At 47.4% G+C, this 16,344-nt stretch overlaps 1 protein-coding gene across 1 annotated transcript; it reads left to right on the top strand.

Moving 5' to 3' along the window:
- The first annotated feature begins 10,708 nt into the window (after positions 1-10,708).
- On the top strand, positions 10,709-11,755 carry ier5l (immediate early response 5-like). The gene has a single exon (XM_038782504.1). The coding sequence runs from the start codon at positions 10,956-10,958 to the stop codon at positions 11,748-11,750; it is 795 nt and encodes a 264-aa protein (XP_038638432.1). The 5' UTR covers positions 10,709-10,955; the 3' UTR covers positions 11,751-11,755.
- Positions 11,756-16,344: the final 4,589 nt, after the last annotated feature.

Here is a 16,344-nt window from a genome sequence, read left to right as displayed (position 1 = left end):
TGTATCGGTTAGTGTGCGTATAGGTTAGTGTGTGTATGGGTTAGTGTGTGTATGGGTTAGTGTGTGTATGGGTTATTGTGTGTATAGGTTAGTGTGTGTAAGGGTTAGTGTGTGTATGGGTTAGTGTGTGTATAGGTTAGTGTGTGTATGGGTTAGTGTGTGTATGGGTTAGTGCGTGTATGGGTTAGTGTGTGTATGGGTTAGTGTGTGTATGGGTTAGTGTGTGTATAGGTTAGTGTGTGTATCAGTGAGTGTGTGTATGGGTTAGTGCGTATATGGGTTAGTGAGTGTATGGGTTAGTGTGTGTATGGGTTAGTGTGTGTATAGGTTAGTGTGTGTATCAGTGAGTGTGTGTATAGGTTAGTGTATGTATGGGTTAGAGTGTGTATGGGTTAGTGTGCGTATAGGTTAGTGTGTGTATGGGTTATTGTGTGTATGGGTTAGTGTGTGTATAGGTTAGTGTGTGTATGGGTTAGTGCGTATATGGGTTAGTGCGTGTATGGGTTAGTGTGTGTATCAGTGAGTGTGTGTATGGGTGAGTATGTGCATGGGTTAGTGTGTGTATGCGTTAGTGTGTGTACAGGTTAGTGTGTGTATGGGTTAGTGTGTGTATGGGTTAGTGTGTGTATGGGTTAGTGTGTGTATGGGTTAGTGTGTGTATAGGTTAGTGTGTGTATCAGTGAGTGTGTGTATAGGTTAGTGTGTGTATGGGTTAGAGTGTGTATGGGTTAGTGTGCGTATAGGTTAGTGTGTGTATGGGTTAGTGTGTGTATGGGTTAGTGTGTGTGTATAGGTTAGTGTGTGTATGGGTTAGTGCGTATATGGGTTAGTGCGTGTATGGGTTAGTGTGTGTATCAGTGAGTGTGTGTATGGGTGAGTATGTGCATGGGTTAGTGTGTGTATGCGTTAGTGTGTGTATAGGTTAGTGTGTGTATGGGTTAGTGTGTGTATGGGTGAGTGTGTGTATGGGTTAGTGTGTGTATGGGTTAGTGCGTGTATAGGTTAGTGTGTGTATGGGTTAGTGTGGGCATAGGTTAGTGTGTGTATGGGTTACTGTGTGTATGGGTTAGTGTGTGTATGGGTTAGTGTGTGTATGGGTTAGTGTGTGTATGGATTAGTGTGTGTATAGGTTAGTGTGTGTAGGTTAGTGTGTGTATGGGTTAGTGTGTGTATGGGTTAGTGTGTGTATAGTTAGTGTGTATATAGGTTAGTGTGTGTATGGGTTAGTGTGTGTATGGGTTAGTGTGTGTATGGGTGAGTAAGTGTATGGGTTAGTGTGTGTATGGGTTAGTGCGTGTATGGGTTAGTGTGTGTATGGGTTAGTGTGTGTATGGGTTAGTGTGTGTATGGGTTAGTGTGTGTATGGGTTAGTGTGTGTATGGGTTAGTGTGGGTATAGGTTAGTGTGTGTATGGGTAAGTGTGAGTATAGGTTAGTGTGTGTATGGGTTAGGGTGTGTATAGGTTAGTTTGTGTATGGGTTAGTGTGTGTATAGCTTAGTGTGTGTATGGGTAAGTGTGAGTATAGGTTAGTGTGTGTATGGGTTAGTGTGTGTATTGGTTAGTGTGTGCATGGGTTAGTGTGTGTTTCGGTTAGTGTGTATGGGTTAGTACGTGTATGGGTTAGTGTGTGTATGGGTTAGTGCGTGTATGGGTTAGTGTGTGTATGGGTTAGTGTGTGCATGGTGAGTATGTGTATGGGTTAGTGTGTGTATGGGTTAGTGCGTGTATGGGTTAGTGTGTGTATGGGTTAGTGTGTGCATGGGTTAGTGCGTATATGGGTTAGTGTGTGTATCAGCGAGTGTGTGTATCAGTGAGTGTGTGTATGGGTTAGTGTGTGTATGGGTGAGTATGTGTATGGGTTAGTGCGTGTCTGGGTTAGTGTGTGTATGGGTTAGTGTGTGTATGGGTTAGTACGTGTATGGGTTAGTGTGTGTATGGGTTAGTGTGTGTATGGGTTAGTGTGTGTATAGGTTAGTGTGTGTATGGGTTAGTGTGTGTATGGGTGAGTATGTGTATAGGTTAGTGTGTGTATGGGTGAGTATGTGTATAGGTTAGTGCGTGTATGGGTTAGTGTGTGTATGGGTGAGTATATGTATAGGTTAGTGTGTGTATGGGTGAGTATGTGTATAGGTTAGTGCGTGTATGGGTTAGTGTGTGTATGGGTTAGTGTGTGCATGGGTTAGTGCGTGTATGGGTTAGTGTGTGTATCAGTGAGTGTGTGTATCAGTGAGTGTGTGTATGGGTTAGTGTGTGTATGGGTGATTATGTGTATGGGTTAGTGCGTGTAAGGGTTAGTGTGTGTATGGGTTAGTGTGTGTATAGGTTAGTGCGTGTATGGGTTAGTGTGTGTATGGGTTAGTGTGTGTATGGGTTAGTGTGTGTATAGGTTAGTGTGTGTATCAGTGAGTGTGTGTATGGGTTAGTGCGTATATGGGTTAGTGTGTGTATGGGTTAGTGTGTGTATGGGTTAGTGTGTGTATGGGTTAGTGCGTATATGGGTTAGTGTGTGTATGGGTTAGTGTGTGTATGGGTTAGTGTGTGTATGGGTTAGTGTGTGTATGGGTTAGTGTGTGTATGGGTTAGTGTGTGTATGGGTTAGAGCAGGGGTGGGCAAACTTTTCTGTGCAAGGGCCACATTCAGAAATTCACAATTCACAAAGGGCCGCATAGTATATTAAGTAAAATAATTACTTCACCCGGTTATGATTCTGTGCGCCTCATATCGAACATAGAACAGTACAGCACAGAACAGGCCCTTCGGCCCTTGAAGTTGTGCCGAGCAATGATCACCCTACTCAAGTCAACGTATCCACCCTATACCAGTCAGTAACCCAACAGCCCCCCCCCCCCATTAACCTTAAAAAAAATTTAAAAAAAAAAAAAAAAAAAAAATTTTTAATTTTTTTTTTTAATGACTTGGTGGGCCGCAGAAATACCTTTGGCGGGCCGCATGCGGCCCGCAGGCCGTAGTTTGCCCACCCCTGGGTTAGAGTGTGTATGGGTTAGTGTGCGTATAGGTTAGTGTGTGTATGGGTTAGTGTGTGTATGGGTTAGTGTGTGTATAGGTTAGTGTGTGTATGGGTTAGAGCGTATATGGGTTAGTGCGTGTATGGGTTAGTGTGTGTATCAGTGAGTGTGTGTATGGGTGAGTATGTGCATGGGTTAGTGTGTGTATGGGTTAGTGTGTGTATAGGTTAGTGTGTGTATGGGTTAGTGTGTGTATGGGTGAGTGTGTGTATGGGTTAGTGTGTGTATGGGTTAGTGTGGGTATAGGTTAGTGTGTCTATGGGTTAGTGTGTGTATGGGTGAGTGTGTGTATAGGTTAGTGTGTATATAGGTTAGTGTGTGTATGGGTGAGTAAGTGTATGGGTTAGTGTGTGTATGGGTTAGTGTGTGTATGGGTTAGTGTGTGTATAGGTTAGTGTGTGTATGGGTTAGTGTATGTATAGTTTAGTGTGTGTATGGGTTAGTGTGTGTACAGGTTAGTGTGTGTATGGGTAAGTGTGAGTATAGGTTAGTGTGTGTATGGGTTAGGGTGTGTATAGGTCAGTGTGTGTATGGGTGAGTATGTGTATGGGTTAGTGTGTGTATGGGTTATTGCGTGTATGGGTTAGTGTGTGTATTGGTTAGTGTGTGCATGGGTTAGTGTGTGTATAGGTTAGTGTGTATGGGTTAGTACGTGTATGGTTTAGTGTGTGTATGGTTTAGTGCGTGTATGGGTTAGTGTGTGTATGGGTTAGTGTGTGCATGGTGAGTATGTGTATGGGTTAGTGTGTGTATGGGTTAGTGCGTGTATGGGTTAGTGTGTGTATGGGTTAGTGTGTGCATGGGTTAGTGCGTATATGGGTTAGTGTGTGTATCAGCGAGTGTGTGTATCAGTGAGTGTGTGTATGGGTTAGTGTGTGTATGGGTTAGTGCGTGTATGGGTTAGTGCGTGTATGGGTTAGTGTGTGTATGGGTTAGTGCGTGTATGGGTTAGTGTGTGTATGGGTTAGTACGTGTATGGGTTAGTGTGTATATGGGTTAGTGTGTGTACGGGTTAGTGTGTGTATAGGTTAGTGTGTGTATAGGTTAGTGTGTGTATGGGTTAGTGTGTGTATGGGTGAGTATGTGTATAGGTTAGTGTGTGTATGGGTGAGTATGTGTATAGGTTAGTGCGTGTATGGGTTAGTGTGTGTATGGGTGAGTATGTGTATAGGTTAGTGTGTGTATGGGTGAGTATGTGTATCGGTTAGTGCGTGTATGGGTTAGTGTGTGTATGGGTTAGTGTGTGCATGGGTTAGTGCGTGTATGGGTTAGTGTGTGTATCAGTGAGTGTGTGTATCAGTGAGTGTGTGTATCAGTGAGTGTGTGTATGGGTTAGTGTGTGTATGGGTGATTATGTGTATGGGTTAGTGCGTGTAAGGGTTAGTGTGTGTATGGGTTAGTGTGTGTATGGGTTGGTGTGTGTATCAGTGAGTGTGTGTATAGGTTAGTGTGTATAGATTAGTGTGTATATGGGTGAGTATGTGTATGGGTTGGTGTGTGTATGGGTTAGTTTGTGTATGGGTTAGTGTGTGTATGGGTTAGTGCGTGTATGGGTTAGTGCGTGTATGGGTTAGTGCGTGAATGGGTTAGTGTGTGTATAGGTTAGTGTGTGTATGGGTTAGTGTGTGTATGGGTTAGTGTGTGTATAGGTTAGTGTATGTATAGGTTAGTGTGTGTATGGGTTAGTGTGTGTATGGGTTAGTGTGTGCATGGGTTAGTGCGTATATGGGTTAGTGTGTGTATCAGCGAGTGTGTGTATCAGTGAGTGTGTGTATGGGTTAGTGTGTGTATGGGTGAGTATGTGTATGGGTTAGTGCGTGTATAGGTTAGTGTGTGTATGGGTTAGTGCGTGTATGGGTTAGTGTGTGTATGGGTTAGTGCGTGTATGGGTTAGTGTGTGTATGGGTTAGTACGTGTATGGGTTAGTGTGTATATGGGTTAGTGTGTGTACGGGTTAGTGTGTGTATGGGTGAGTATGTGTATAGGTTAGTGTGTGTATGGGTGAGTATGTGTATAGGTTAGTGCGTGTATGGGTTAGTGTGTGTATGGGTGAGTATGTGTATAGGTTAGTGTGTGTATGGGTGAGTATGTGTATAGGTTAGTGCGTGTATGGGTTAGTGTGTGTATGGGTTAGTGTGTGCATGGGTTAGTGCGTGTATGGGTTAGTGTGTGTATCAGTGAGTGTGTGTATCAGTGAGTGTGTGTATGGGTTAGTGTGTGTATGGGTGATTATGTGTATGGGTTAGTGCGTGTAAGGGTTAGTGTGTGTATGGGTTAGTGTGTGTATGGGTTGGTGTGTGTATCAGTGAGTGTGTGTATAGGTTAGTGTGTATAGATTAGTGTGTATATGGGTGAGTATGTGTATGGGTTGGTGTGTGTATGGGTTAGTTTGTGTATGGGTTAGTGTGTGTATGGGTTAGTGCGTGTATGGGTTAGTGCGTGTATGGGTTAGTGTGTGTATAGGTTAGTGTGTGTATGGGTTAGTGTGTGTATGGGTTAGTGTGTGTATAGGTTAATGTATGTATAGGTTAGTGTGTGTATGGGTTAGTGTGTGTATGGGTTAGTGTGTGTATGGGTTAGTGTGTGTATAGGTTAGTGTGTGTATAGGTTAGTGTGTGTATGGGTTAGTGTGTGTATAGGTTAGTGTGTGTATGGGTTAGTGTCTGTATGGGTTAGTGTGTGTATAGGTTAGTGTGTGTATGGGTGAGTAAGTGTATGGGTTAGTGCGTGTATGGGTTAGTGCGTGTATGGGTGAGTATGTGTATGGGTTAGTGTGTGTATGCGTTGGTATGTGTATGGGTTAATGTGTGTATGGGTTAGTGTGTGTATGGGTGAGTAAGTGTATGGGTTCGTGTGTTTATGGGTCACTGCGTGTATGGGTTAGTGCGTGTATGGGTGAGTATGTGTATGGGTTAGTGCATGTATGGGTTAGTGCGTGTATGGGTGAGTATGTGTATGGGTTAGTGCATGTATGGGTTAGTGTGTTTATGGGTTAGTGCGTGTATGGGTGAGTATGTGTATGGGTTAGTGCGCGTATGGGTTAGTGCGTGTATGGGTGAGTATGTGTATGGGTTAGTGCATGTATGGGTTAGTGTTTGTATGGGTGAGTATGTGTATGGGTTAGTGCATGTATGGGTTAGTGTGTGTATGGGTTAGTGTGGGTATCGGTAAGTGTGTGTATGGGTTAGTGTGTGTAAGGGTTAGTGTGTGTAAGGGTTAGTGTGTGCATGGGTGAGTATGTGTATGGGTGAATGTGTGTATGGCTGTGTGTATGAGTGAGTACGTGTATGTGTGTGTGTATGGGTGTGTGTATGTGTCGGTGAGTGTGGATGTGGCTGTGTGCATGTGTGAGTGTGTGTATTTGTATGTGTGTATATGATGAATGTATGTATGGCAGTGTGTGTGTATGGGTGAGTGTATGTATGGGCGGGTGTGTCTGTGTGTATGGGAGTGTGAATGGGTATCCATATGGATGGACATGTGTACGGGTGTGTAGGTAAGCGTGTGCATTACTGAGTGTGTGTATGGGTGTGTGTGTGTATGGTTTGGGCTGTGTATGGGTGTGTGTATAAGTGTGTGTATGGGTGAGTGGAGGTGTGGGAGCATGTGTGTTTAGGTGTGTATATTGGCGTGTGCATGAAAGAGTGTGTGTATGGGTGTGTGGGTGTGTGGGTGTGTGTGTGGGTGGGTATGTGCATGATTTAGTGTGTGTTTGTGTATGGGTGAGTTTGTGTGGGTGAGTGAGTGGGTGAATGTGTGAGTGTGTATGTGTATGTGTGGGTGAGTGTGTTTCTGTGCGTGTGAGTGTGAGTGGGCGAATGTGTGTATATATGTGTAATAGGTGAGTGTGTATGTGTGTGTGTAATGTGTGAGTGCGTGTATATAGGTGTGTAATGGGTGAGTGTGTGAATGTGTGGGTGAGCGTGTGTATGTGGGAGTGAGTGTGTGTATGCGTGGGTGAGTGTGTGTGTGTGTGTGTGTGGGCAAGTGTGTGTATGTGTGGGTGAGTGTGTGTAATGTGTGAGTATGTGTGGGTGAGTGTGTTTATGTGTGTGTGTGTGTGTATATGTGTCAGATAGATGAGTGTGTATGTATGTGTGTGTGTAATGTGTGTGTGTGTGTATAGGTGTGTAATGGGTGAGTGTGTGAGTGTGTGTGTATGTGTGGGTGAGTGTGTGAATGTGTGGGTGAGTGTGTGTATGTGTGTGTAATAGGTGAGGGTGTATGTGTGGGTGAGTGTGTGTGTGTGTAATAGGTGAGTGTGTGTATGTGTGTGTAATAGGTGAGTGTGTGTATGTGTGTAATAGGTGAGTGTGTGTATGTGTGGGTGAGAATGTGTGTGTGTGTGTATTAGGTGAGTGTGTGTATGTGTGTGTAATAGGTGAGTGTGTGTATGTGTGGGTGAGTGTGTGAATGTGTGGGTGAGTGTGTGTATGTGTGTGTAATAGGTGAGTGTGTGTATGGGTGACTGAGTTTCTGAATGTGTGTGAGTACAAGTGAGCTTTTTGAGTGATTGTGTCTGAGTGAGTGTGAGAAGTTTTGAGTGAATGTTTAAGTTTTATGATTGCTTTTGTAAATATGTGAATGAGTGAGTGTGTGCAAGAGTATGTGGCTTTTTGAGTCTGTGTATATTTCAAAATGGGAGCCCGTCTATGTGTGTGTCCTTCTATCTATGTGTCTGTGGGTGCGTGTTTGTATACGTAGGTGTGTGTGTGAGAGAGAGAATGGGTATATACGTGTGAGGGGAGTGTGAGTACATGTGAAAGCAAGTGTGTTTGTGTGTGGATGTGAGTAGGTGAGTGTGTGTGTGATTAGGTGCATGTGGGTGGTGTGGGTGTGAGTAGGTGGGTGTGTGTGGGTGTGAGTCGGTGAGTGTTATGTGGGTGTGAGTAGGTGTGTGTGTGGGTGAGTAAGTGAGTGTTTGTAGGTGTGTGTAGGTGAATGTGTGTGAGTAGGTGTGTGTTTGTGGGTGTGAGTAGGTGAGTGTGTTTGTGGGGTGTGTGAATTAGTGTGTGTGTGAACATGTTTGTGTGTGGGGGGAGTATGTTTGTATGTTAGTGTGTGTTTGTGGGGATGATGGGGTGAATCAGAGAGTGAACCTGCCGACACTCATACGCATTCACACTCACATGCACACTCACTCACACGCACTCACTCACACACGCACTCACTCACACACACGCCCACTCACGCACGCACACTTACACTTACACTCTCACTCACTCACACACACGCCCACTCACACTCACACACACACACACTCACACACGCACTCACATTCACACACACACTCACACACACGCCCACTCACGCACGCACACTTACACTCACTCACACACACGCCCACTCACACTCACACACACTCTCACACACGCACTCACACACACGCCCACTCACGCACTCACACACACGCCCACTCACGCACTCACACACGCACACTTACACTCACACTCTCACTCACTCACACACACACACACACGCCCACTCACACACGCACTCATTCACACAAACACACACACACGCCCACTCGCACGCACACTTACACTCACACTCACTCACACACACGCCCACTCACACTCACACACGCACACTCACACACACTCTCACACACGCACTCACACACACGCCCACTCACGCACTCACACACGCACACTTACACTCACACTCTCACTCACTCACACACACTCACACACACGCCCACTCACACACACACACACGCACTCATTCACACAACCACACTCACACACACGCCCACTCACGCACGCACACTTACACTCACTCACACACACGCCCACTCACACTCACACACACTCTCACACACGCACTCACACACACGCCCACTCACGCACTCACACACACGCACACTTACACTCACTCACTCACACACACACACACGCACTCACACCCTCCCTCCCAGTTGAACACAGGCTGCTTTGGGTACAGGGAGCTGCGGCTGGAGCCGGCTCTGAATCGGGGGAGAAAGCGGACAGAAAATGATTGAAAAAGGAACGGGAGGCACCTCCCATTGAGATCCCCTCATTCGTTGGAAATGTGGAGGCGATTCTGACCCGTTAACATCAGAATGTTTTTACAAATAAAAGCAATCAGACGATTAATTCTTAATGAAATTAAATTCTCTTCTTAACACATTTGAATAAACATTGCTGAGTCTGATGGTTAAGTTGGTGTGGTTATATTTGGGGGGTTTAGTGAAGCAGAGTGCAGCTTCTCAGTGTGTGTCTCTGGTGCTGGGAGCTCAGGCTCGGAGTTCTCTGCTGTTGTTTTTTTCCTCTTCTCTCTCTCCCTCTCCCTCTCTCTCCCTGTGTCGCTGTGAGCTCAGCCTCTGAGTGCTGTGCTGTAAAGGGTTTTATCTGTGTGTGTGTGTCTCTCTCTCCCTCTCTCTGTCTCTCGCTCTCTGTCTGTCTCTCTGTGAGCTCAGCCTCTGCGTTCTGTGCTGTAAAGGGTTTTATCTGTGTGTGTGTCTCTCTCTCCCTCTCTGTCTCTCTCTGTGTCGCTGGGAGCTCAGCCTCTGAGTGCTGTGCTGTAAAGGGTTTTATCTGTGTGTGTGTCTCTCTCTCTCCCTCTCTGTCTCTGTGTCGCTGGGAGCTCAGCCTCTGAGTGCTGTGCTGTAAATGGTTTTATCTGTGTGTGTCTCTCTCCCTCTCCCTCTCTGTCTCTCTCTCTCTGTGTCGCTGGGAGCTCAGCCTCTGAGTGCTGTGCTGTAAAGGATTTTATCTCTGTGTGTGTGTGTCTCTCTCTCCCTCTCTGTCTCTGTGTCGCTGGGAGCTCAGCCTCTGAGTGCTGTGCTGTAAAGGGTTTTATCTGTGTGTGTGTGTCTCTCTCTCCCTCTCTGTCTCTCTCTCTCTGTGTCGCTGGGAGCTCAGCCTCTGAGTGCTGTGCTGTAAAGGGTTTTATCTCTGTGTGTGTGTGTCTCTCTCTCCCTCTCTGTCTCTGTGTCGCTGGGAGCTCAGCCTCTGAGTGCTGTGCTGTAAAGGGTTTTATTTGTGTGTGTGTGTCTCTCTCTCTCCCTCTCTCTCTGTGTCGCTGGGAGCTCAGCCTCTGAGTGCTGTGCTGTAAAGGGTTTTTATCTCTGCGTGTGTCTCTCTCTCTCTCCCTCTCTCTCTCTGTGTCGCTGGGAGCTCAGCCTCTGAGTGCTGTGCTGTAAAGGGTTTTTTCTCTATGTGTGTCTCTCTCACTGTCTCTAGGAGCTGAGGCTCTGAGTTCTCTGCTGTTGTTTTTTTCCCCTCCTCTCTCTCTCCCTCTCTCTGTCGCTGGGAGCTCAGCCTCTGAGTTCTGTGCTGTAAAGGGTTTTTTTCTGTGTGTGTGTGTGTGACTCTCTGTCTATCTCTGTCTCTCTCTCTCTGGGAGCTGAGGCTCAGAGCTCTGTGCTGTAAAGGGTTTTATCTCTGTGTGTCTCTGGGAGCTGAGGCTCTGAGTTCTCTGCTGTTAAAGGTTTTTTTTTCCGCTCTCTCTCCCAGCCTCTCCTGTGTCAGTTAAAGGTTTCAGGCTGGATTTAAACAGCAATGAGGAACCGCCTTGCTCTGATTGGCTGTTTGGGAGGCAGGGGGCTGGATGCTAGTCCCAGTGCTGCAGTGTGAGTGGCCAGGCAGCATTGCCAATGACTCATTCATGGTGTATAAATAGTGAGGGTGTCGGAGGCGCTGCTCAGTGTTGGCAGAGTCACAGAGAGGAGGTGGGCTGCTGGTAGAGGGGGGGAAAAAAAAGAAGAGACAGACACTTTCTTCTCTACAGAAAGGGAGAGAGAGAAGGTTCCATGTGAAGATCTCCAGCCCCCCCACCACCACCCACCTCCTCTCCTTGGGACACAGGATTGGATTATTTGAATTTGGTTACAGAAAACTTTCTTTGGAAGCCCCCAGCAGTTTGGGGGGGGTGAAGCAGGAGCTGGCTCTGTCTGGCTGGGAGGATGGATTGTGCCGTCAATGCACAGAGTTTAATCAGCCTGTCCCTCCGCAAGATTCAGACTTCCCGCAGCCAGCGAGGGGGCATCAAGCTGCACAAGAACTTGCTGGTGTCCTATGTGCTGCGCAACGCCCGCCAGGTCTACATGAGTGAGAAATACGCCGAGCTGTACGGCGCGCCGCGAGTGGCGGAGGGACTGGAGGAGGAGGAGGAGTCCGGGGCCCAGCAACTGGGCAAAGCAGCGGAGCCGCCAGCCCCTCTCTACCCGGGCAGCAGTTACGAGCCCCCGGCGGCAGCGGCAGCTCACTGCAGCCAGACCACAGTGCTCGACCTGGACACCCAGACCGTGACCACGGTGCAGGACGGCTTCGGCCAGGACTGTGCCTGCTGTGCAGCCGGCGGCAGGAAGCGCAAGGCGGAGCCGGGCCCCGGGGGCTCGGCCGAGGAAGCATCGCCAGGCAAGCGGCTGCGGCTGGAGGAGCAGCACTGGGGCCCCTCTGGACACTGGGGCCCCTCTGGACACTGGGGGTCCCCTGGACACTGGGGCCCCTCTGGACACTGGGGCTCCCCTGGGCACTGGGGCCCCTCTGGACACTGGGGCTCCCCTGGACACTCCGCCCAGGGCTGGGACTGCACGGACTCTGCCAACATCTCCAACCTGATCTCAATGCTGGGCTGGGGCAGCCGGGCCGACTCGGAGCAGCTGCTCCCGGCTGAAGTCAAGGCGAATGGACAATGCTGCAGCAAACAGGCTGTGGGCAATCTGGGGGCATGGACACGGGCTATTGTGGCCTTCTGAGAGCTTGGGGGGGGGGGGGGGGGGGGGTCTTGTATGTATGTCGGGGGGGGGGGGGGGGGGTCTTGTATGTATGACTGGGGGGGGGGGGGGGGGGACTGATTAATTATAAATAAGCAAAAACCTGGACCTCATTTCCAGAAAAAGTGCTTCAATGTTTCTCAGGAGCAGCAACTTGGGAAACATCTGACAGCTTCCTTTTATTGAAGATTCTTTTTTGGGGGTCGCTTAACTCAACTTCACCCTCCTTTCCCCCCCTTCCTCTCCTCTTCCCCACCCCTCCCCTCTTTCTCCCCACCCGCTTTCCCCAATCTCGCCCCCACTCTCCTCCTGGAAATTGGATGTTTCGCCTGAGTTGGTAACACTTTTTTGAGAAATGAAGTTGGGGGGGGGGGGGGGGGTTGGTGTATGTGGGTTTCTTTTTTTAAACGAGGGGTAAGCGTAAAGCAGATTGGCTCTCCTTTTTTAAAATAGGAAAAAAAAAGCGCCACCCGGTGATGTTTCTTTAAGAGGGACGCGGTCCCTTTAAATGCGCTCAGACTGCCTGACGCCAGCCGCCGCCGCCGTTGGGTTGAATGGGGAGCTGGCGGCGTCACGTGACGCAGCCCGGCCTTTTCTTAAAGGGGCAACGCGCCGGCTCTGCACAATGCGGAATTCCCATCTCTCTCCTGCAAACCCCCCCCCCAACTTCTTTCCAGTCTTTTTTAAAAAATAGTTTTTGGAAACCCGGGTTTGAAATCTTAAATTTTTATCCTCTTTTGGGGGGGGGGGGGGGGTGGAGGGAGACCAATCCGGAGCCGCCTCCCACTTAAAGTGGCAATGCCCACTTCTGGTGGGACCCATCGAGTTGATATTGTTTTAAGTGGGGGGGGGTATGATTTTTTTTTTATCAGCCTATGACTGGTCGGTTCCAAAATATTATTATTAAAAACCTGCCAACGAATTTTTAAATTTGACCATATCTGCGCTTGAAATCCTTTTTTGGAGTTGCGGATTCAGAGGAGAAGCCAATTTCCCAAATGGGACGGGTTTTTAATTTGGACATTTGGAGCCTGTAGCTGTCATTCTGTGCATTTTGCCACCGGGATTTTTAAAGTGTGGGGCACTGGAGAGGATGTGAATTGCTCTGTCCGCCTAACTCCTCCAGACAAAGGGATTTTCGTCCAAGCCCAAAACTGACCTTCGATTCCCGTGGATTTTATTTTATATATGTATAACGCGGTGGATTTTCCGATCTTCAACTTGCATCGAGTTGCAGTAAAGTCAGTCCGTGGCACATTGCATTTTAACCCTGGGTCACTCTCTCTCCTGTTTCAAACCAGCATTCACCCAAAATCAGTGTTGCAGTTTTTTTTTGTGCGTGTTGTGTAAATAAAAGGAGATTTCTCGAGTTTAACCTGGTTCTAAGATCACCCCCTCCCCAATTGTCTCGTTACCTGTACCATGCAGCAGATCTGCCCCCCACTCAGCGGTGCTGTGCCCAATGTTAAACCCCGGGTTGTGGGGGGGGGGGGGGGGGGGGGAGGAGAAAGTGTTTCTCATTGAGTTGGACTGAGCGAAATGTTGCAAGTTTTTTTTTGTCTCGTCATCCGTTTGGCAAAGCCTTTTGTTGTAAAAAGGTGTCGTCGAGGCGCAAGAAAGGTTTTTTTTAAATTATCCCGTTTCTAAGCGTGTAACTGAATAGCTCATTTGAGAAGCTCCATCTGCCAACATAATATTTGTGTTTGTACATTGTATTTTTGTGCTTTTAATAAAATATCCGAATCAACTGCTCGAACGGTTAATCTTTAGCACAAAACACTGTGTGGGGGCATAATTGGAACCGACCCCCAACTTCCAGTGAAATCCAAGCACTTTCATGGGACAACTGATTCTGGAAGGATGGGACCAACTGGAAGTTCATGGCCTCTTGTTGTGTTAAGGCCATGGGGCTGGTTTAGCACAGTGGGCTAAACAGCTGGCTTGCAATGCAGAACAAGGTAGCAGGGTAGCATGGTGGTTAGCATAAATGCTTCACAGCTCCAGGGTCCCAGGTTCGATTCCCAGCTGGGTCACTGTCTGTGTGGAGTCTGCACGTCCTCCCCGTGTGTGCGTGGGTTTCCTCCGGGTGCTCCGGTTTCCTCCCACAGTCCAAAGATGTGCGCGTTAGGTGGATTGGCCATGCTAAATTGCCCGTAGTGTCCTAATAAAAGTAAGGTTAAGGGAGGGGTTGTTGGGTTACGGGTATAGGGTGGATACGTGGGTTTGAGTAGGGTGATCATGGCTCGGCACAACATTGAGGGCCGAAGGGCCTGTTCTGTGCTGTACTGTTCTAAGGTCAGCAGCGCGGGTTCAATTCCTGTACCGGCCTCCTCGAACAGGTGCTGGAATGTGGCGACTAGGGGATTTTCACAGTAACTTCATTGAAGCCTACTTGTGACAATAAGCCATTATTATATTATTATTGATGGATATAGGGTGGAGGTACCAAATCAGCCTTGGTCTATTGAATGGCACAATCGAATTGGATGATTGGGACTGCTTCCCGCTCCCATTCTAATAATTATGTCAAAGGTTGGGATGGTGTAACTGTGTTCCCATCCGTCTGCAGCCCTGCCTGACACCTAGGTGATGGGAGGTTGGATTTGGGAGATACTGCCTGGGAATGTCAAACTCGGGAATGATCGATCGTTCTGATCATCTTCATTGCCTGATCTGTTTTGACTCTATTGCATGGTTTGGGCTGGTGGAGGGATGGATCAGACTCATTCTGGTGCTAGTTCTCCATCACCCCACCCAGTCCAAATCTTCCTGAAGATGCTGGTTCTTGATCCTTGGGACCTGGCGCTGCAGTCAAATGGCTTTTACCACCAGGCACATCGACACCAACCTCAATCCTGTCTATCCTGCAGTGTGGGTCACTGAATAACGTACGGGAGTGGTGTTGGCAACTTGTTCAATTTTCTTTCTACCCACTTGGAGTTCCAGTTCCTGGGACTAGTTTCTGTTTCCTGTGACCAGTTGCTCCCCACAAAGTGCTGCTTGTGACTGGACTAGAGGAAATCCCGATTCAGTTTTGTTGCACTTGGGTGAGGAGTCAAATTGTATTGATTTTTTTTTAATCACTGGGATTACCCTGTGGTAACAGGTAGAAACTTTGGGGAGGTCCCCGAGACAAACCCATTCTGTGATGTAGCGCCATACTTGGGTGTATTCAGTGAACCACAGGAGATCCTGTTAAATGTCAAACCTCTTGCTTTCTAGGTCATGTAGGCAGGGCTCAGTTTTTGCTGTAAAACTCCCCAGTTTCTTCCCTTTTAAGCAGTGGAACTTAAATTTCCACCTGCCAACTTTAACTTCTCTGCAAGACTGGTAAACTCTTGTCCTTGGGGTTTATGTTCACCACTTTGGACAACCCATGATTTCACCCTTTTTTGAGCTGAGATACATTGGGCCTAATTTAAATTTGAATGACTGGGTTTTGAGTGAGTTTCAAATCTTGAATTGAAATTGTTGTAACTTGGTGTGGATTGCTCGTCCAGTCACTGTTCGCTAAAGGCCGGATCCCAAGGATGAAATTTCCATTCCACATTCTCTACAGTGTTGAGTAAAACTTTTAAAGCCTGTTATTTAGGCTTGTATTTCTGTTCAGCGCTCTGACCAACTTGTTTAGCTTCTCTGCAGCTACGATTTCCCCTCCGAAACCAGAAAAAGGGGCATCAGAAAGTACTTTTTTTAACAAAAGTATAAAGGATATGAACCAGTAGATGGAGTTTGAGGTACAGATCAACAATGATCTCATTGAATTTCAGTAAAGGCCTTGAGGGGTTGAATGGCTTCCTCCTGTTCCTATGTTTGAATTGAATACAAGGATTTGTAGCAGTTGGCTGCCGGTTTCTATAAAGCACTGTCGAGTGAACTTGGGTGTATCTGCCTTTCACATCATCCGTCCCGATGTGATTTCAGTGAATTATTACGCTGATGTTGGAAGACATGGCAGAGAAATTGTCTGTAGTACAGATTAGGTTGCCAAAGTCTATGAAACGTGTTGTGATTTATCAGACACTGGCAGAGTTCAATTGTCATCAGTGCAGTGTGGGCTGGAGTGAGCTAACTTGATATCTGCGACCATAGGAACAGGAGGAGGCAATTCTGCTCCTCGAGCCTGTCCTGCCATTCGGTTAGATCCTGGTTTATCTGTACCTTAACTGTCTTGGTCCTGTAATCCTTCAAACCCTTATCCAACAATCTATCAAATTTTCAATTTACCCCAACTTCAACAGCTTTTTTTGGGGGGGGGGGGGAACCAGGGGGAGCGAGAAAGAGTTCCAGATTTCCACTCTCCTGAAGCAATGTTTCCTGATATCATCCCTGGGGCTCTACCCCCTTGTTTTGGACTTTATCACCAACAATGTATTGGTAGATTGGTCACACTAAATTTCTCTATGCAACCTGTCCTTAACATTTAGCACCAGTATTATTCTTGTGATCTATGTGGGGCAACACGGTAGCATTGTGGATAGCAGAATTGCTTAACCGCTCCAGGGTCCCAGGTTCGATTCCGGCTTGGGTCACTGTCTGTGCGGAGTCTGCACATCCTCCTCGTGCGTGGGTTTCC

Source organism: Scyliorhinus canicula, chromosome 21 (genome assembly GCF_902713615.1).
Source record: "Scyliorhinus canicula chromosome 21, sScyCan1.1, whole genome shotgun sequence".
Classification (NCBI taxonomy): Eukaryota; Metazoa; Chordata; class Chondrichthyes; order Carcharhiniformes; family Scyliorhinidae; genus Scyliorhinus; species Scyliorhinus canicula.
Note: the sequence above shows the minus strand (reverse complement) of the source record. Positions and strands in the feature narration are given on the sequence as shown.